The sequence below is a fragment of the Lolium rigidum genome, chromosome 6 (assembly GCF_022539505.1).
Source record: "Lolium rigidum isolate FL_2022 chromosome 6, APGP_CSIRO_Lrig_0.1, whole genome shotgun sequence".
Taxonomy (NCBI): domain Eukaryota; kingdom Viridiplantae; phylum Streptophyta; class Magnoliopsida; order Poales; family Poaceae; genus Lolium; species Lolium rigidum.
Genome location: NC_061513.1, coordinates 5,233,890 through 5,256,758, shown reverse-complemented (window position 1 = coordinate 5,256,758; position 22,869 = coordinate 5,233,890). Strand labels below are relative to the sequence as shown.

Below are 22,869 nucleotides of genomic sequence, written 5' to 3'. Positions count from 1 at the left end.
ACGGCTGCTCTTCCTGGCAGTAGCCGAGCAGGATCACCAAGTTCTTGTGGTTTACTCTGGACAGGCTTGTTATCTGAAAACACATTGGTCATTTCTTGCCACACATACTACGTATATTTTTAGAGTAGATCTCAATTTGTCAGTTTCATTCTAGCTTTGCATCCATCTTTTTCCTGAACCGTGTTTCGTAGTGCTTGGACCACTCCTTGGGGAGCTCTTGGTCCGCGATCTCGACGATGCCGCTGGACAGCGTCCCCATGTACATCATGTACTCCGACGGCAGGGAGCCGATGATGTTGCTGAAATCTTTGCAGGCTCCGACCTCTTGAGCGACGGCGCGCCTGCAGCCAGCTCCCAGTCACTCCCAAGAAACAGTAGGAAAACCATGTGGAAACTTGGCACGGTTTTCAGTGAGGAGTCGAACCTGTGGCGAACGCCTTCTGCAGCTGCCCGCAATATTACTAAATATATTTGGGAATTCGGTAAACGGAATTGATAAGAAAACTAAGGCTACAATTAAACATTCATTTTCAGGTATGTATGCTTATCTATTTGGTTGTTTAGAAATAATATTATTTTTAACAAGATTAGAAGTATAATTTTTTTTTGCAGGTTATCCTTTTGGCTAGATACTGGATTTACCTGTGGTCGTTCCTTCTGCCGTCGGATTAGCGGGAGGCTATGAGTACTGGAGGAAACTGGTTACTGACGATTGCTTAGGACATCTACATCAAGGCTGGTATGCGGCTTACTAGTAGATATGTTTCATATGCCATGTTTTATTTTGTCTCATTCCGATGGTTAATATATGTATCGACCCTCTGTGATTGTTCATTTGTAAATTGATTACTATTTGAACCTTGTAAGAAATCTGGATGTGTGCGTCGATTGATGCAGAGGGCACGTTACTTATCCCCCATTTCGAAAATAATCATCATAAGTTCTACTTCCAATTCTAAGACCATATTTATGTAATTCTGATGTCATGTTCCCTGTTTGTATAGTTGAAATATATATCTGAAATCGAAATGAGCACTCTCAAGTTTTACCATACATCGCTAACCAACAACATACTTTGACATCCTTTGTGGCAAAGCAGATACGTGGGTTTCTCTGAAAGTGATACCTATCGCAGTGAAGTTGATGATTTCTCTGATACATGGACGTCATCAAACATGACATGGTGTGATCTCTTGGGTTCTTGAAGATAAAGTAGTAGTGATAGTTGTCATTCACCTGTGAGCATAACGTGCCGGTAAACTAGTCGTGACCTGGATAAAACTTTGTAGCTCACACTTTTATGCAGATGTTGAAACAACCAATGACAATTTGCAAAAGTGACCCAATCAGTAACAAAAAGCAACATATAGTATTGCATGATAAAACCAAGAAAAATTTCCTTTCTATTTCTAAGTGAAATGAAAAGCATAGGGAAACTACCATCGACAAGGTACCTAGGTGAGCACGAAGGAGAGTATATATAAATATAAGAGTGGTGTTTAGTCTTAAAGAAAGAACGTTTCTATCTCAAAAAAAAAAAAACCATTTCAAACACTATATATAATGGAACCCTCTCTCCTTCCTTAGATTGTCCGTCTGGTAGCATGTCCACGTAGCAAGGTTGGTAGGTGAAGGAACCGGAACCGTTGACAGAACGACCGTGTTGAATGGTAGCAAAATTTCCTTTCTAATTCTAACTGAAATGAAAAGCATAGGGCAACTACCACCGACAAGCTACATAGGTGACCATGAAGGATAGTATATATAAATATAAGAGCGGTGTTTAGTTTTAAAGAAAGAACGTTTCAAAGGCTATATATAATGGAACCCTCTCTCCTTCCTACGATTGTCCGTCTGGTTGACGTCCACGTAGCAAGGTCGGTAGGTGAAGGAACCGTTGACAGAACGGCCGTGTTGAATGGGACATCTCTCGAGTTGGTTTTCGACACCGAGATATTGCATCCTTGACGTGTCGAGATGGTACACTACCACGGCAGAGCGAATCATGAGGATGAGTGCGTTCTTGTGAGGATGGAATCCCACGATCTTGCGGTTGTCACGCCACGATGGCGGGTCTAGGATTTCGGCGCCTTGGTCTATGTCGATGAAGTTGTCCTTGTCCTCGTCCCATGAATCTGCATCACCACCTTCATCCTCATCCTCGTAGTAGGAGTTCCAAGAATATCCACAACCATCTTCCTCCTCCTCCTCCTCCTCCTCCTCATCCTCCTCCTCCTCATCATCATCATCATCATCATCATCATCATCATCATCATCATCATCATCATCATCATCATCATCATCATCATCATCAACATCACTATGATCAGAATAGTCATCATCCTCGGTCAACTTGGTTGGTCCTCCCCTGCTGCCAACAATACGCCATGGTCCCCATCTCACCATCCCCGTGAGAGTCTTAATCGTATGGCAATGTGGAATGAGGCTAACGCCATATGCCAATGTCCACCATAGCTGACCACACGTGGATTCAGTTAGTATCCATACACGGAGCTGCAACTTTATTATTGCCGCGTAGTGTATCCCTCTCTCATAGCTTGCTAGTACGGATTTCCGAGGCAGCGAGATAAAGCATGATGGACTGCCTGGTTCTCCAGGTAGCTGCACCATATCATAAGTCCCACACGAGGGGCGTAGAACCATCAGGGTGTCATTGTGGCAGTGCATGTAGATCGACCCACGCCAATAGTCTGATGACCACACCGTTGGATCGTATGTGTCATATTTGGCGGGGGTTGCCACGGCATCGTAGAGGTGCCCAGGGGCACATCGCCCAGGCACGAATTCTCGGTTCTCCCACCGCCCGGTGCTCGATGAGTACACAAACGACCGCACCACCTGTGGTTTCTTGAGCTGCTGCTGTGGAACCTCGCCCTGGTTTGGTCTTGCTGCTAGCTTCTCAAGGAGGAAGACGTCGTAGTGCAGCGACACGGCCGGGTCGAAGGCGAGTGCCTCGGCGATGATGCGCGGCAGCGGCGTTAGGCTTGGTAGGCGAGAGCACCGTCCCGTCGCCGGGTTGAGCACACACGTACCATCCCGGTGGAGGAGGAGGAGGCCGTTGCATGACTGGTCCACCTTCTCCTCGTCTGGAAAGAAGAGGCGTCGGGAGCCCGGCGGGGCGAAGAAGCAAGTGTTGGACGCGAACCCGAGCTTGTTGAAGAAGATGCCTCCGAGAGGACGCCTTGGGAAGTAGGGTGGGAGCGGGAGCGGGAGCAGCGGGGGGTTGAGGTTATGGGCGCTGACAAGGTCGCGCCATGTGCGGCACACACAGCACGACCTGGCGACGGCGCATCTAGGGAGGCGGCCGAAGATGTCGACCAGGACGTCGTAGGGGAAGCAACTGCCGTCGCCGGTGTTCATCGTGATGTATCGACGACGGACGCGCCGAGATCGATCGATTTGAGTTTGCCTTTTCTACAGGGACCACTTAGCCGCCACGGCATGAATCGTCCATCCAATTTTACGCCTTCGTTCGTCAAGTATTGTAGGCCTATGCGTGCACGCCAGGTAGAAGCAATGGTCGCCGATTGGGATTTCGTCTACCGAACGAGAGCAGTCGCGCCTTGTCTTGTTTGCACAGAAGCATCACCTAATTAGGCCCCGTTTTCCTAGGTGGAATCTAATAACAACTATAAACGTACTAGTATTTCGGATGGATTACTACTAGTAGCTCTTGTGTTATTTTTGGGAATTATTACTAGCTACCTCTCGTGTTGGTTAGGCTAGAGTCCACATGAACTGCTTGTCTGCTTGGTCTAAACCAAGGCACACCTAAGCTAGCACAAATTATGTACGAGACGTACACACGTCGTCCTATACGCATTACCATTAACTAACAGTAATAATAACGTGTGGTCTCGTCTCACATTATAAACATCACAAATCCTACTATACAGAACAGAATTACATATGCAACTTTTCGTGTACAACATGGTAAACGTCTCAACTTTTTCTTCAGAACTTCATCCCTGGTCACCAAGCCCCGAAGGTGTGCTGTTGCTCAAGGATGGCCTGATGCCTGCTCGGCACCCAGTTCGATCGACTATCTTTTACTACAGTTTCCTACGGTTTATTTAACCTGGTAAATGCATTGAGTCCCTGAAGCAACACTAGCACCAGGTCTAAAACCAATGGTCTGCAATAGAGATACTACGACCGTGGTTTCAGTAGAAAGGGACACTATCAGTATGCAATATCTCCACCCAGGTGGGTTATTCAGCCAATGTTTTTGACTAGGGCTTGTGACCAACTGCATTATTCCTCGTAGTGGATACAGCAGGCAGCTCGGAAAGCTATCAGAAAGGGAGCGCCAGCAGCAGCGCAGGAGGTACAGAGTGAGTTTCCCACACGATTCCTGCCTGAGAGTTGAGACAATCTGCTTCCAAGTTCCAACCAGGTGGTACTCCATAGACAATGAAAATGGCTGGCAGTTACAGTTTTTGAAGACGAGCACAATCTGGACAGACCTCTTCTCCTTACCAGTACAAGCTCTAGTACCATAGCTTATGTTAAGATCGAATGTCACATGAAGCATTAGTGCAATAAAATGTTTGACAGCTGGGAAAACAATCAGAAAGTGGGCAGCAGGCCGCCTGAGCCTGGTGTCCAAAGAATGGGCCATAGACAGCAGCAGAACAGGAGGTCGAAGCAGTAGAAGCTGCAGAAGAACCATTTTATTCAGAGTCTAAAACAAAAGAGAGTTTCAGAGCTACACAACTAAATGACTAGTTTATGCTTCATTGCTTGTGACTGAATTTTGAGATAGCGCTGATTTCTTTTTAAGACTTGACCCCTGAGCCACTAGTCATCTACCAAGTGAAATGATCGATGTTGTAGACAGACGAAAGATTTTCAGAAAGGACGAGAAATGATACACAAAATAAATTGCTGACTTAATGGCACAATGCAAACGTAAAATTTCCATCAGTTGGCTGAGGAAGGAGTCAACTTACCAGGATGCGAAGAACCGATCCCGAGCCCCCAAGAACCACAGCTAACGAGAAACCCAGGGCCGCCAGGTGGAACCAGGCCCCACCCTCCGGGGCCCCATCTTGCAGGACCTCCCCAACCTGGTCCTCCTGGCCACACAGATCCATCCCGCAAAGCTAAACTGCTGCTAAACAAAATATTAAACTGCTGCTGAATAGTAACCTACAACTTCACAACTCAACCCCAAAGAACAAACGGATACTTATGCTGCGGTTCCAGGTTTAGAAGAATTTATACAGGTACGGTGAGAACTGGTGGCCGAGATGTACATGTTGTTCAATATCTCACCCACTGGTCTACCTTCCAATTACTGTTCTCTCCTTACTGGTGCATTATAAGGACATTCTAAGCTCTCCAGATTAGTCCAATTCTAAGATACTTTGTTTCACAGTATGATCCAATCAACACACTCTTAACAAAATACAGTCAATCTAAAAGTACAACACCTACAGGTAAAAATAGAAAAGCATCTGAATCCACCAAACCATCTAGAAACAGCAACTACAAACCGTGTGCCAAATTGTTTTATGCGAGGCACAACCTAAGTTTTCCACAGACCACCATTAAGCAAATCTAAAACCTGGTTCTTGCATAGAACAATGAGACATTGCAGAATTAACAGAAACTAAGAAGAACAAGGCAGAGTATATGTGCAAAGACTAAGTTGCTAGAATGAATCCAGAAATGGGCACAAAATAAGTAAACATGTTCTACCGCCAAAAGTAAGCACCATTTCGCATTGCTAAGTAATACAACGGTAGAACGAGTGCAGACACATACAAAACATAGCATCAAATACAATACATGGAGAACTAGGTTGATATGATATCATAATCAAAATAGCAAAGTCAATTGTTCCATTCAATAAAAATAAAGACATAAGACAAGCTTAGTTAGGACATATTTCAACTCTGCACCATGATGTCCTGGTAATTCGAACACTAATACATAACAGTAGTACCTTCAGCCATACACTGAATTCATGCAACCAGATAACAATGAGAGCTTCTTGACCATAACTCTATATGAACCAACAAAGAAGCCAGCGAGCTTGCTCTTGATGTTGCAGACCATGAGGATACTGACAGTTAAGCTGCTAAGAAGAAGCATGCCACTCAACAATCCTCACATGAAAGGTGAATCATTCACCACATAACCCTCCAGTGTTGGAAAGAAGGAATGCGGAACAAGACTTTGTTTGAGGCGAAGTTGGTCGGTACAGCGTAATGCACGCTGGAAACTGGCAACAACCTTGCTATCCATGTCAATCTGAATTAGCCAGTCGCCGAATTCGACCAGCACGAGCACATCACCATCCAAAGACGGGGCAACACTCCATCTACCGTCGAACCTTCCAATTCCAAACATCACGGTGACCTCTGCAGTAGCCAGCAACTCAACCCGGTATTTCAAGGCCCATGCCTCGCTCTCATAGTCCTGGGTCATCCAGATATCAATGGTTGTCGCTGCATCATTAAAGCTGGACATGCCGAGCGTTCCATCCATCTCAAACAGGTGAGCTTTGCCAGGAAGAGCTGGAGCACGCATCCGTCGGAACGACTCGGTTGTGGTGCTGAATACTTTGATCATGTTGCTTGCCGTGCCATGCTGCTCTACGTGCCAATGCAGGCTACCACGGAACAGGACAGCAGAGAGTTCCTGTATCATGTGCTCCGCATCATCAGGGCACCGCCTCGGCGGCTGGTCGGAGCCCAATGTGAAGACGTAGTATCCACCTTGAATGGCAGGTGCATAACTCGGCTTTTCGAGCAACAGCCGGTACTCGCCCGTAGGGCTGTGAGGGTACATCCCCAAGAAGGCGAAGCCATCGAGCTGAGGCAGGCGAGCATGCTGGCGAGTTGCTGGGTTGCAGATGGAGTAGTCCAAGTTCCTGTAGAGGCCGCAGAGGATGAGGAGCCCGTCGCAGGAGGCCCTGACACCGAAGTAAGATTTGCCGAGTCGCGCGATGGACTTGAGCTGGTCGACGGCGGCGAGGCCTGCCCGGTGGTCGAAGGGGATGACGTCCAGGGAAATGCCGTAGGCGCTGAGAAGCTCGTAGCCACACAGGAGCGGGAGGGAGGGCTGGCGGGCGTGGTGAGCGAGGAGGAAGTCGCGGGTGGAGGTGGGGTTGGGCCTGGAAGTTTGTGCTCGCTAGAGAAACAAAAAGGTCTCAACGACTTAATTTTGCCTCTTCCGTTTTGAGGGATGATAGTGTTTGCCTGGCCTGCTGTACAACATTTTTTGAAAGATAAAAGATTGTGGTGTCATTTCTGGAATACACGATAATTGGAGTGACATCTATCTAATTAACCCTTATAACACAACTCTAACATAGTGTTTGGATGCGGTGAATTGGCCCAGAATTAGGGAATTGGAATTAGGACCTCTAATTCTACCGTTTGTATGTATGTATGTTGAATTGCTGCGCGGAAACAAAGACCAAATTCCAGCAAATTTGTAACATTTAGGAAACATGTGATATGAAACTACAAAGCTGTGTATTTTGATGACTTGAAGGAAGCAAATATGTATGTTGTCTGAAATATGTCAAGTGAATGTATGAAGCACTAAATTTTTTTCCGGATATATGAAGCACTAAAAAAAAATTCCGGGTTGTTCACGGGAGGCGGCTAACCTAAGGAAAGGTTAGGGTCTCCTGCCGGCATGGAGTGCATGGCTGCTTCCATTCTTCTCCTTTTTTTCCACTCTCTCCTCCTCCAATCCAATGATACGAATCGGCAACATGCGGATGAGGTCCAGACACATTATTTGTGATTCCAGCAAGGCGGGAATACAAGTTAAGCATGATTTGTGAACCTGTGGTTGGGTGGTTAGGAGGATGGTTATATCCCCAGCCCACCAGAGTTCAAACCCCAGGTTTGACATCTGTGTGTCTCATAAAGGCGGAATATTCATTCAGTGGGAGGCGACGTTCCCGTCAACAGCGAGGTGCTTGTGGTGACTTCGTCAATTTCAAGATCCAATCCGCCGGCTCAGTCTTCCGGAGGTGCTCATAAGGGTAGGGTGTGCGTGTGTGCGTTCATAGAGGTGAGTGTATGCGCGTGTATGTGAGCGTCTGCGTTTGTACTGTGTTTCTCAAAAAAAAAAAAAAGCAATGCAAGGCAATGTCCAACAAAAATTGCGAGCATCGAGTTGGCTATGCTACGACATGATGGAAGCATCTACATAGTTGTAATTGTACTGGAAGCAACATTTCTCGTTCACGGAAACACGAGGTTGCCAAACTGGAAATAAATATATATTAGATCAATTTATTTTTTGTATTTCTACTTGAAGCAAATTACCAATATGAGGAAAATGTCTAGGTTGGTTCAGAAACAAACTATACGGCAATACATTGGAAATCAGCAAATGATAGTATATCGAAGCTAATTTGAGAACCAATAGAAGCAAAGTAGGGTATCATTGGAAACCATAATTACGATGCAAAACTTCCTTTATTTGATTGAAAAGAATTTTAGTTGCTTAGTAGCATTGGAAGTAAATTCTCTTATGGATCGAAGCACAATTTTTCTTCCATGGAAATAAAAAATTGTGAACATCATATCTTTGTTCGATGCGAGAATAGTTTCCCTGCTAAGCAATTTTCTGATTGAGGAAACTGTTTCTCTATGTGTTGGGATCTGGACCCCGAGTTTTTTTTTTTTGGATGAGAATAATTTTGAATCGGATTAGAAGCAAATTAGCTTTTGTAAAATATGAAGCAAAATTAAGTTGCAACGAAAATAAAGTGATCTTCAATTGGAAACTAAACTTCTTCACATGGAAGCAAATTGCATGGCGCCAGTAGTTCTGGCGTGAATCAAGGGAGTAGTTATTACGAAATAAATTGCCATCTGCTGCATGAAGAAAAAATAGAGGGCTTTTTGACTGGCTGATTCCACGCCCAGGATGAAAGCAATCATGTGGTGGGGAAGTAGTCCGATGGGAAGCTAGAGATCGGGCTCCGATCCCTAGTGGTAGAGTTGTAGACATGAATGCTCAAACCACCCACTTGGGTCATCCTCTTATAATGCCAGCCAGGAATAGATCTGAAGCATACTCTTTTGTCTTGAATAAGTTCAAATCTGGTCTGAATGGTTATAAGGCTAATAAGCTCTCTCATGCTGCGAGGCTAGTTTTAATTACATATGTTTTCTCTTCTCTACCTGTTTAGGAAGAGAACGCAGTTATTAGAGACTTCTGGTGGACTGGGGTTCAGGAAGAGAACCAAACTAAACCTCTTTATCTAAAAGCCTGGGCAGAAATTTGCAAGTCCAAAAAAGGAGGGTTGGGTATTAGGAATCTTGAGGCAGTTAACAAGGTAATGCTGGTGAATATAGCATGGAAAATAGTTAGTTCTCCAGAAAGTACCATGGCTAAGATTCTGAAATCCAAGTACTTCCCTTGCACATCATTTTGGAAGGCTTCAAATAAGGTTCCCAAATTAGCATTTTGGACCTCCATTCTCAAGGTAAGGGAGTCCCTTATTAGTGCCACTTCTATCCAAATTTCAAAAGGGAATACTTGTATTTGGTCCACTCCCTGGTGTCCCTTTTGGAAAGAATTTCATGAATGCCTTAATATTCAAGAAACAGGTTTTAAATATCCTGCCACTATTTCTGATCTTTGGTTTCCTAACTCTAAGAATTGGAACACTACCTTGCTTACCACTTTGTTTGGGGCGGATAAATCCAACATTATATCTAATCTTCCTGTGGGTCTTGATAATAACGATGACATGTTAATTTGGAAATTTACGCCTTCAGGAATTTGTGCTTCTAAAAGCTCTTATCATTTATTTCATCCTGCTTTCTATGGTTATAATGTTGGTACACAAACTTGTCTCAGTACTCAGATAAGAAACATGGCTCATGCTATTTGGACAAACAAGGATATGCCTCCTAGAGTGCAGGTTTTTGGCTGGAGGCTTCTAAGAAAAGCGATTCCTACACGAGTTAGAGCAGCGGCTAGATCAATTCACATTGATCACAAATGTTGTAGATGCGGTATGGATGAAACTGACTTTCACCTTTTCTTCTCTTGTCATTACGTCCATGCAATCTGGTTTGCGTCTCCTTTAGGTTTGAGAGTCGAAGGCTTAATCCAACAAGGGATCAACCAAGTAGAAGATGCCATCTATCACATGATGACTACATGTAGAAATGATAACTCAATTGCAATGATTTTTAACATACTTTGGTCTATCTGGAAAGCTAGGAATGACCTCCTTTTCAACAGGAAACATAAAGCTACATTCTAGGTTCTGCATGCTGCACAAGCTCTTCTTAATACAGGGGAAGTGGAGCTTCAGGAACATGGTGGTTCAGCTCTTGCTCTGGTTGCAGTTTCAGATCCAAACTCCCTTGTTGCTGTTGACAGAAATAGGATTACAAAGGGCCCTAACATTTTTACGGACACAGCTTGGAAAAATCCTTCTCCCTCTTCTTATGTCCTTGCAGGTACAAGAACTAAAGCTGGGATAGGAATTTTCATGCAGTGGCTCAATCAAGGAAACATACATGTTCTCGTGCAAGCTACTACCATGGTGGATTCTACTTTGATGGCTGAAGCAAAGGCTCTTGAACTTGCAGCTCAAATAGGACAGGCCATGAAGGTGCAACATCCAAACTTCCAACAGATAGTCAAGTCTTGGCGGAGGCAGCAACAAGGAATCCGGCAAGGTACCCAGGGCACTGGACAATTAGACCAAGTTTGCATCAGTTCGTATCATACACGCAAGGCATCGATGCTAGAGTATTCAAGATAAAAAGAGAGAGCAACATGATAGTTCACAAGCAAGCTCAAGATGCTTATCATCTGTCCAATTTAGAAACCTGTCAGTACACTTGCCTAGGTTCAAAGCATGATGCTTTTAGCTGCCCTGTTAAAGCTGTTATCAGCTCTCTTAATGTGCAATTTTGCACATTGATGTTAGTGACTTGTCTATGAAGTTAAATAAAGTTTTTATTTGCCAAAAAAAAAATATATATATATATATTCTCCACGCACTTTGTTGACACCAACAAAGAACTGAATGTAATCAACGTGGACTAAGAAATGGAACTATGACACCTGTCTCCAGCAGTGTTGTCAGAAGAAATTAGTAATCATGTTTGAACAATCTAACAAGTAAAAAACATGCCATGCAAAGAAAGATAAGAAAAACAGTACCGTCAGAACAACTAACCAGCCACTTCCCTAGACGGATCTCTCGTCCCCGAGTATCTGCATAAGATGAGAACTGAACATAGAAGAGCCGCCTACAGAACCAACAACCGGTGCCAGAAAATGATCAGGCACTGGAGCAACTGAAAAACAAACCACATAAGTGCGCAAACGTAAAGCAATAGTTTTGTGTTGATAGCACAGGAGGAACAACACCTCCCCTGCCACAACTTCCCCGGCCATGAACAGGAGACCTAGCACGCCTTCCATGCGTGACACCAGGAGGCCGGCCACGTCTGCGATGGACAGGAGATGTCCAACACAGCCCGAATGTACGGACCTACAATAAAGAAGCTGGTACGTGAGGTAAAGAAATGGAAGCTACAAATATCTGAAGAAAGCACGTGTAAATACAAACTAACTGACAATACAAACTACCTGATATAGGACCTGAACCTAAAGAACAACAATCTGGAAAAGGATAATAAACAGAGCTGGCTAGCACAACTGAAGATGATCCAGTAGAATTACCAAAACCACGACCACATGCAGTCATGCAGAGAAGAACAAAGACATCACTGACAGGAACAAAAAAAAGTAACCACAAAGCAAAAGAGAAAAGAAGAAACATGCCATCCTCATTGTCAGTTCCAACTGGGTACTAGCTAAGACGAATCAGACAACGTGTGTGAAGGTATATTATGCGGTCATTGGCCTTTTGAAGCAACAAAAGGGAAGCGGTAGTGTAGCGCGGCGGCAGGAGCATATCAGGTTTGAATTTCAAAACTTGAATGGACAACTATTAATAAAGATCGTACAGATACAGCAAATCTTCAAAATCTTTTTAGAATGGGAGGAAGAAGAACAAGCAAAAAAATCATGTCTTCATCGCAGATAAAAAACCCCAGAATAAATGTGAGGTGGAGATAGAAGCTTTGGGATTTCTATTGCTGTAATAATATGTAAACTACATGCTGCTCAGATGATTTTTTTTTTTTTTGATAGAAATGGATGTGAGTATATGAAAAATAATTAATAGTTGTAGTTTGATTAGTTCCAACAGAAAACAATCAATAGTTACCATGTTCTCCAAGATTCCAATACACAACTCAATAAAACATAGCAGCCGTTGGGTGAAAATGTAGTTTGAAACTGATAAATTAGCCCAAACATAGGTCAATCCACAAATAAATCAGAAATCCCTAGTGTATACCTAATACCTCAGAAATGCATTAATAGAACGATGTTTTCTTTGACACCACTTAAAAAGAAAGAAAGTGAAGTCTCTCTTTCAAAATAAGCAATGTGCAATATTAAGGGAATATATAAGAATGTTATACAAAAAAAGATGCTCTCTTTTTCAGATTATAGTTGAACCAGTTCAGAAATATAAGCAGGCAACATATACAACGTTCATGTACACCTCAGTATTAAGTGAATATATGGAAATAAAACAAAGCTGTGTATCGATACTAGACTTATTAAGTGGAAGCCATTGGGTTGGACTAAAAGACCAGATAGAAAAACAAATTAACACAGGAAGGCATTTGACAGAAGCTACAAAATGTAGATGCATGACTAATAAAGGAAACATATACTCTTTTACTGTATGCAAGATATTTATGGTTTCCCAGAGATATTTGGGTACTTTGAAGTTCAAATTGAAGGTGAACCTAAGTTTATGTGGATGGGTGTAACTGATACCGTCTTCCTCAACTGTTGGAATAAATTCATCCATAAATAGGCGAAGCTAAGCACCTGGTTTATCATGTTTTGCCAGCGAATTCCAAAGCGGTTTCTGGTCAGATGGATCAAACTTAATACCTTTTGGCAAACCAGAACCACTGGTGAACAACCTGTAGTACAACTGTAATACATCAGATGGTTGCAGCTACATATAATATGATAAACGAACAGGTGAACAATAGGATGGAAGCAAAAAACACAAGGGGAAAAGGCGAGGCAGTAATCAGCAGGTTCGATCGGCCGATTACCCAGCCAAATTGCACACCTCCATGCTTCATCACCAGCAAGTTGAAAATCCCGGAATGGAGGACGACCAAGCGGAAAGAGCAGATGAACCAACACCGGAAGCAACCAAAGGGGTAGACAGAGGGGCAACATGGGAGTAAGACGTCCCACGTGCTCTGGCGCGCCCAACCGAAGAAGCACTGATCAAAATAGTGGCCCGTGCAGAGCCAGCCGAGACCATACCAGGTGCAGCCGAAGAGGACTCACGCAAGCCAAGCCGGCCAGTGCACAAGCCGCAGACAGGTCCAGGAGACCCGCCTCCCGGTCGGAAGCCATGCAGAAGGAGCAAGCCAAACCAGCAGGAGAGGCTCCTCCATGCTCTGCTCCGCCTAGGTCTGCATCAGAACCTACAACACAATTAAGAAGTAAAATAATTATAATTAGCAGTATATCCTGAGTAATCACAAAAGGAATTACTTAAAATACATAATTCACCTTCATATCAATGAAGAGATGTCTGAAGAAATGCACAACTCGGGATCTAATTCTACCTCGTCAATATCCGCCTAGAAGCCTAGCAAAGAGCCAAAGACACAACCAATAAATAGAAATACAATGAACCTCCCAAATGTATAGATTGGTCTTTCCTTCAGCTGTTCTCTAAACTGGTCAATGTGGTTGTTTGGCACATAAATGAACTTCCATTGTGTTTCCCTGTGATTACAATTAAAGCTCAGCATAATTTTACGAAGAAGGCAAATGAAGTTCTGCATATCATTTCCTCCATATCATTTCCATGTAACGACAAGAAAATCAAATGAAAGCATTAAGACCACAGATATAAGAAGAGAAGGAGAGATTACAGCTCAGGAGGTAACTGTCGCTGCGGGTCACACCTGCCTACCGCCGGCATGGAACCTGCACCAACATGGACGAAAAGCATCAGGACCACCGGGTACGGGCGAATGCAGAGGCCACCCTCAGCACCAACACCGCCGCCCCCGTGACTCCAAGGAGTACTCAAGCGCGACATCGAACACCTCGGATGGCACGCGTGCCCCGTCGGCTCCGTCCTATCCATGTGCGCAGGATTCTCCCCAGCATGCTCTCGGGCTCTGCCGAAGTCAAACGCGTCGGCGCGTCCTCGCTGCTGCCTCCTCCTGCAGTGACTGGCGCGGCCAAGCAGGCAGCCAGATCAGGAGGGCGCCGGTGTTGAGAAGGGGAGGATAAGAAAATCAGAGGGCAGAGCAAGGAGAGGGAGAGCGCCGCCGCGGTTGCGCTCGCTCACGGCCGCCGCCTCTTTCGTCTTGCATAGAGAGGGGTACATGTGGCGTTGCGGGCGGTGTCCTGGAAGACGGCGACGCGGTCGGCGGACATCTAGGGGATGGCGATGGTGTCGACGCAGGTGGCCTGGCGGAGGCGTGCGGTGCTGGGAGAGGGAAATTGCTCAATCTGCTGAGGAGTGGGCTGGGCTGCCTCGATTGTTTCATGGTGGAGCCCACTTCATAGCATCACCGCTTTGAGCAAATGCTATCTGAAAATTGAGGAACCGCTCCAGCGCACAGGTCTTCATGGGCAGCCAAAAATGCGGAAAATACCCTAGGCGACTAGGGTTTTCTGCTCCGCCGGCGATCTTCACCGGCGTGAGACCTTGGTGTTGAGTTCTTCGAGCCCTACATCCGGATCCCTTCCCACCCGCGCGTTCGGACTGATCAAGGGGCGGCTGGTCCGCTTACCCGGTCTTGGCGCTGCGCTTAGGGTTAGGGTTTTGGAGGCGGGTTTCGGTTGATTGATCTGATGGCGAGGTTTGAAAGGGGATCGGGCTCCAGGAAGGAGGAGGGGGATGAAGCACTTGCAAGGGCATTGCAGAATCTGGAGCTGCGGGAGGGGGAGCTTGATGATGTTTTCATAGGTAAGGATGATCTCCTTGGGATGAAGAAGTCGCGCTGGTTGGCGGTGGCCAGAGTAAATACGAACAAGCCTTTCAGTTCGGAAGCTCTGTTTCAAACATTGAAACACGTCTGGGGTTTGGCAAATGATCCAGAACTACGTGAGGTAGATGATAATCTGTTTACCTTTAAATTTTTCTGCTTGGGTGATTGGAACAAAGTGATGAACCAGGGACCTTGGCTGTTCCGAAAGCTGGTTGTTGTGATATCTGAATATGATGGTTTGGTAGCACCGGCAGAGGTTACACTTGATCATACTGCTGTGTGGGCGCAGATTCACTCTATACCTGAACTTTATCGTGTTCAGGAAGTGGTTGATCAGCTGGCTAGAAGGATTGGGAAGATCAAGAGTGTTGAGATGAATCCACAACGCTGGTTTGAGGGAGATTATGTCAGAGTTAGGGCTATCATTGATGTGAGTAAACCACTGATTCGTTTTGTCCCTCTGAACGTTGATGGTGTTGGGAGAAAAATGCTGCTGGTCAAGTATGAAAAAATTGGGTATTTCTGTGATGTTTGTGGTGTTATGGGTCATGATATGGAGGAGTGCGGTGATGGTATTCACACACCTGAAGAGGCCCAATATGGCAAATGGATGATAGCGAAGAGGAGGGTCCAAGTGGGACAATTTGCTTACCGAGCTCCGATGAGTGGGCGTTTTGGTGGCCGAGGGAGGGGAGGCAGGGGGGAGTTTGGTGCTCCTCGCAAGCGCACGTCTGATGATGCATTCTCAGAAGATGATATAAGTGACACGGCGTCTAGTCCAGCGAAAAATCCGGCTACTGTAGAGATGGAGGAAGATGCGAGAGAGGACGCTGATGTAACGAGACAGGCGGCTAGACAGTTGGACTTTGGAGGAGAGGATGCTGGCAATATTAAGGTTGGCGATGGCTCTGCCACTGTCAACACAAAGGAAGTGAACTCAGTTGGTGGGCTGGGCGTGGGGGTGCCACCACCACCGCCAGCTTATACGGCACCAAGGGATAAAAAGAGACCTAAAAAAGTAAGTGAGAAGGATAGCACTGGAATAGAAGGAACAATTGTCGTGGCGACAGAGGCGGCCTCCGAGGAGGACCGCCAGGCCCAATGAGTACATTATTTTGGAACTGTCGGGGGCTGGGCGACCCGGCGACAGTTCATGAACTGCGTGACTTGGCGCAGGAGAATCGTCCCTCGATCCTTTGTGTAGCTGAAACTCAGATTGCGAAGTATCGAGTAGAGGGGTTAAGTAGAAGTTTGGGATTTGATCATGCATATGGAGTTGATAGTAGCGGTAGAAGTGGAGGCTTGTGCATCTATTGGAAGGATCCACTAGTTCTGGCACTACGAAATTTCTCTAAATATCATATTGATATGACAGTGGTAGAACCGGGCAAGGACCCATGGAGGCTCACGGTCTGGTATGGTGAAGCGAATCGTGCCTTACGTTTCCACACATGGGATATGATGAGGTTTCTCAAGGCTGACTGTGACTTGCCATGGATGAATATTGGTGACTTTAATGAAGTTCTGCGAAGAGAAGAACAAATGGGACCAAATGAGAGAGACATGGCACAAATCAATTTATTTCGTGAAGTTGTTGATACGTGCCAGCTGTGTGATATTGGTTATGTCGGTCTTGACTGGACTTTTGAGAGGAGAATAGCAGGAGGAGATTTTGTTCGTGTTAGACTGGATAGAGCGCTTGCATCGACTGATTGGTGTGTCAGGTTTCCTTTTGCTTCCTTAAGGCACCTACATGCAGTCAAGTCTGATCATTCTCCCATCTTGTTACTGAACGAGATGGAGGCTCAGAATCAAAGAATTGCAATTGGTAAACCATTCCGTTATGAATTGATGTGGGAACGCCATCAAGATTTTGGGTCGGTTCTGGAGGGTGTTTGGAAATGTAGTGAGGCTGCTAATGTAACTGAACTTTGTGCAAAGATTGAGGCTACTGCAGGTGCTTGCATGATGTGGGGTAGCTCTACATTTGGTGGGGTTAGGAGAGAACTGCGAGAGCTAAGGAAGAGGCTTGTGGAGTTGCGCAATACGGAGGGTCGGGTGGGGCCGACACATGAGGAGAGGAAGGTGGAAGAAAGAATTGCTGAACTGGGATATAGGGAGGAGATCATGTGGCGCCAGCGTGCACGTATACAGTGGTTAGCTGAGGGTGATAAGAATACCAAATTCTTTCACCAAAAAGCCAATATGAGGCGAAAGAAGAACAGAGTAGAAAAGTTGACACGTCCAAATGGCACAATATGTGATAATCCAATGGAGTTGGAAGAGATGTCGAAGGAGTTCTTTGAGGATTTATATAAATCTGAAGGGGTGATCGGGATGGAGGAGGTTTTATCTCACGTCCCTATGAAAGTGACCCATGATATGAACAGCGATTTGTTGGCACCATATACTGAATTGGAAGTTAAAAATGCACTGTTTCAGATGTGTCCAACCAAAGCGCCGGGGCCTGATGGTTTTCCGGCGCATTTCTTCCAAAAACATTGGAGTTTATGTGGCGAGGAAATTACAAGGATTGTTATTCGGCTTCTTAATGGAGAAGATTCACCTGAGGAGTTAAACGGCACGTTCATCGTTCTTATCCCTAAGGTAAAAAACCCATCGAATCTCTCTCAATTCAGACCAATTAGCTTGTGCAATGTGGTGTTTAAAATTGCATCCAAAGTGCTTGCTAACCGTTTGAAGAAGATTCTCCCTGAGATAGTTTCTGAAGAGCAGTCTGCATTTGTTCCTGGCCGTCTTATTACGGACAATGTGATCACAGCTTATGAGTGCTTACATTATATGAAGAATAATAGGAGTAAGAGGAATTCCCATTGTGCAGTGAAGTTGGATATGAAAAAGGCTTATGATAGGCTTGAGTGGGATTATATTGAAGCCATCATGAAGAAATTGGGGTTTGCACCGCGGTTTGTCCAGACAGTGATGAGGGGGGTGCGCTCGGTTTCTTTTTCAGTGCTCTTCAATGGCTCTAGAACACCTTGTTTTAAACCAACCAGGGGTATCCGACAGGGGGACCCAATATCACCGTACCTATTCTTATTAGCGGGTGAGGGGCTTTCATGTATGTTGAAGGAAGCTATGCGAACTGGAGTTTTGGAAGGGATCAAGATTGCTGATTCAGCTCCAAAGGTGAATCACTTGTTGTTCGCAGATGATTGTATTCTCTTTTGCAAGGCTGATGTTGCGGAGGCTACTAAGCTGAAAGGTGTGCTAGATAAATATTGTGACGCTTCGGGTCAGTGTGTAAGTCAGGAGAAATCTTCTGTGTATTTTGGGAAGGGATGCGCGGACAATTATAGGCAGGAGATTAAGCATGCTCTTCAGCTGCACAAGGAGACACTGAATGATAAATATTTGGGATTGCCAACTGATGTTGGTCGGTCAAAAAACGGCGCCTTTGGATATATAAAGGAAAGGATCTGGAAGCGTGTTCAAGGATGGATGGAGAAGTTTCTCTCAGGAGGTGGAAAGGAGATTTTAATAAAATCAGTACTACAAGCTATACCGACTTATTCTATGGCTCTCTTCAAATTGCCACGTGGTTTATGTGATCACATCACATCAGTGATCCGTAAATTTTGGTGGGGAAGCAAGAATGGAGAGAGGAAGGCGGCATGGGTCTCTTGGGACTCTATGACGATGCCAAAATATATGGGCGGAGTGGGATTCCGGGATACTGAACTTTTTAACCTGGCTCTTCTGGCTAGGCAGGTCTGGAGAATATTGGATGAGCCAAATTCTTTGAGCGCTCGAATTTTGAAAGCAGTTTACTTTCCAAACTGTGGGGTTTTGGAGGCAGAATTGGGCGCCAAACCGTCTCAGATTTGGCGATCGCTTTGTCAAGGTCGGGATGCTCTGAAATTGGGGCTAGTGAGGCGCATTGGTGATGGCAGGAGCACAAATATGTGGGAAGATAACTGGATTCCGAGGGATTTTTGTCTTCGGCCACTATGCTGCATCTCAACAGAGCCAGAACGCCCCCATCTAGTCTCTGACTTGATTTGTTCGGCCACAAGGAAATGGAGGGTAGCTGAGTTGGAGAAGCTGTTCACCCCAATGGATATGGAGGCAATATTGCAGATACCAATTAGCTTTATCCGACAACCAGATTTTTGGGCTTGGAACTATGAGAAAACAGGGGTTTTTTCAGTTAGATCTGCATATAAAATGTTGGCAGAAACAAAGAGAAGGAGAGAAAATTACCTGGAGGGTAATGCAAATTCTTCGAGCAATGTGGATGAGGAGAAGTCATGGTCTAAACTGTGGAAGATAAAGGTTCCGTCCAAAGTTCGTTTCTTTGCCTGGAGATTGGCTAGGTCCTCACTTCCTACAGGAGAGGTTCGTGCTCATAGACATATGGCGACTACGCCGGTATGCCCGATCTGCATGGCTACTAATGATACGTGGAGGCATTCCCTTCTTAACTGTAACATGGCTTATAGTGTATGGGCTCTTAAGGAAGATGACATTATGCTGCCATTATTCACTGATGAAACTGAAGATCCGAAGCTTTGGTTGTTTACTCTGTCGAGAACGCTATCACAGCAAAAATTTGTGGAAGTGCTGGTGACTCTGTGGGCCATATGGTGGGCGAGACGGAAGTTGATTCATGAGAATGAACAACAGTCCCCTTTGTCGACACATCTGTTTATTCAAAGATTTTTGCAAGAATTGGAACAGACAGAGAAGAACGGAGCTGGCCATATTCATAAAGCAACACATGCAATCAAGAAAAACGAGTCACGTTGGACTCCTCCGGCTCCTGGACTTGTGAAGATTAATGTTGATGGGGCAGTCGCCCGGGGAGAATCGAAGGGTGCAGCGGCATGTGTTTGTCGAGATAGTAATGGAGTTTTCTTGGGCGCTTCTGCCACGGTATATGTTGGGGTTTCCAATCCGGAAGTACTGGAGGCGATGGCGGTCTCGGAAGCACTGTATTTGGCTACAGATATGCATGAGAGGAAGCTGCACATTGTGTCAGATTGTTCAAATGTAGTCAAAGCAATTAACGAGGAAGGTACAAGGGGAGAACACTGCATGATCATAAGGGAGATCCTAGAGAAGAGGCGAGAATTTTCTGTGGCTACATTTAGCCATGAACGACGCGAAGCAAATGGGGAAGCACATCGACTGGCGCGATCATCGACTACTTTAGATAGTGGTAGGCATGTGTGGTTTGCTCCTCCGAGTCATCTCGGAATTTTTGTAAACGTTCCAATTATTTGAATAAAGCTTCGGTCGTTTGCTCAAAAAAAAAAAAAAAAAAAAAAAGGTCTTCATGGGCAGCCAGACCACTACATAAACGAATAACAATAAATATCCAAGGAAAGAAAAGAAAAATGAAACAGTACCAAATTGCCCTGGTTCAAGCAAAAGGGTTCAGCTTTGATATATAGTAGTAGTATTATAATATTAGTGCTCCCAACACTTGGATAGCATGCTACAGTTATCCAACTTGAATTGGATTGCAGTGAACTCTAGAACAATAGGAGGCTGAAACTTCAGTGGAATCAACAGGAATTTGATCACCATAAATCTTTTTTTTCGAGAAAACGCAAGAGATTTTGGTTTCGTTTCATTGAGAAGGAAGCCATCGGGGGTACAACATCCAGAAGGAGGAACACACACACACACGACCATCCTCACCAAGCGACTACAACTTGGTAAGGAGGTGCTCTCAACTACAGACCACAACGACATTAGGCCTCGCCTAGCCTTGCCTCCAACCAAGAATGGTGAGGCATTGAGACTTGAACAACTGGGCAGCAACGCCACGGTTGCCAGACACCTCGGGCAACCAAGAATGGTGACACAACGGCATTAGACCACCATAAATCTAGAATATGGAGTTGAAAAGCTAAGTTTAGAAAACATTTTCTTGATGCAGAGAATTTGCATAGGATATGGTTCTAAAAAATTATCCTAACCTAGTAATTACATCAGTATCAAAAAGCTTGGGAACAAGAAAGCTGATAAGAGTTCATCCTGATTATGAATTTACCTTTCCATTCAAGGCCATGATGGCAGACGAAGCATGCTCATCTGCTGCATATAAGTTATAAAGCCAAAACCTCTAAACCTTCCAGTGTCACGGTCTACGACGACCTTAGCTGGACAGAAACGAAGAAAAGGAAAAAAACGAAACATCGTTACAAAAACAACAGTCCAAGATGAGAGCAGAGAAATAAATGAGAAAACCATTACCATCAATAATTTCACCGTAATGGGAAAAGGCATCCGTCAGAGTGCTTTCGTTTGTGCTCCAGGAAAGCCCTACAACAATTATTCACGGCAATCAGATATAGTACCACAGCAGAACAACTTATTTTTAACAGATCAAAAAAGAGTATATATATTATAATAAGGCCAAACCTCCAACGAAGAGCTTTGAGGATAACCAGCCTACTCCATGAGAAAGGGCAATAGGAGCCCAAGGGAAAGAGGGAGAGATAGAAGGGTACTAGGAACCTAAGAAAGAATGTAGCACCAACTCTTGTTTAAGAGTAGCAAAGATACCTCAGCAGGTTCCACAAAAATTTCCACGAGAAGCAAAAAAAAAAAAAATTGCCACAAATCATAATTTACATCCATGAAAAGTACATAAATGCATTGCATACAACCAAACCAACCAGCATTCCTAGCTATAACCAGAACGCTACAGGAGAAAATGACATGAAATTCTTAGACACTTGATATGATTTGGTGGTTCGGTGGATGGTGGTTTGCAGCTCTCCCTCACGACTGTACTTAAGACCAAAAATGGTAATGTGGACCATAAAGCCACAGTCACCAACAAAGCTGTTTTCAAACTCCATTTCTTTGCGTACGACTCTCTCCACAAGGCAAAACCTGCTGTTCCCCATGTAAGTGAGGGTGGCACCTAGGCTCCCCGAGTGCTTGAGGAAAAGCTTCTCTTTGACCATCTTGCAGTCCGGCTGCATGATAACTAAACTGGTGGGGGAAGCAACTTGGCAGGAACAAATGTAGCCATCCTCATGAAGGCCGACCCACGCATCCAGCTCACTGTCGAAGTAGCCTTGTTCTTGGAAAGGCAAGGCCCATTCCCCATGAAACCTCCAGTTATGGTTCTTGGTGTCAAAGGAGAAGGTGGTACATACATTGCGGTTGTTGCTAGCAGACATGAAGATAGTGTGTCCATCCGGGTGCATGGCATAGGAGGTGATTCTGTCACCCTCAGTTAATGGCAGTGGGGAGGGCACACTTGTCCAAGACCAGTCCGTGCTTGGATTTGAAGAGTGGAGATCCCCCTGTTTTGCGGACATCACCTCGAAGGACTGTTGCATATCCATGTGGTTAAACTTGAACACATACAGTTGCTGCATGTCAGCAGCAGCCACAAGGATCTGAGTCCCGCGGAGCAGTGTATCCGGGAGATGAGGGCCGATGGCCAATCCATTTGTCTCTGTGTCGTAGACCATGGTGCCAGGGTGTCTGTTGCTCGCAATGAAGATATTGCTGCCCAGGGCAGCAAAGTTCATGCGATATTTAGGTTCAGGTGACACTAGCCGGACGTTTGGGAGCTCCAGGTCCATGTCGGAGCTGCTGTCCAAGTCCAAGGTGTCAATGTCAATCTTGCGGATGCTAAAGCCCTTGGCCCAGTCATCTAGCACCAGATAGAGGTGTTTCTGCTTCCGCGACCTTTTTTTGTCGGCACGGTCCCATAGCCCCTGCCGCCTCTTGGATATCCCTCCTCCCAAGATCAGCTCCTTTTTCTGATTCATCGTTGAGGTCTTGTTCCTCAGCC

General features: G+C 45.1%; 1 protein-coding gene across 1 annotated transcript in view; it reads right to left on the bottom strand.

Moving 5' to 3' along the window:
• Positions 1 to 6,135: 6,135 nt before the first annotated feature.
• Positions 6,136 to 22,869, bottom strand: part of LOC124658925 (F-box protein At5g49610-like) — a 65,160-nt gene continuing 48,426 nt past the window's right edge. The window contains exon 3 of the mRNA XM_047196909.1: positions 6,136 to 7,062. Coding sequence (XP_047052865.1) covers positions 6,136 to 7,062 — 927 coding nt within the window. The remainder of the gene's footprint in view (positions 7,063 to 22,869) is intronic.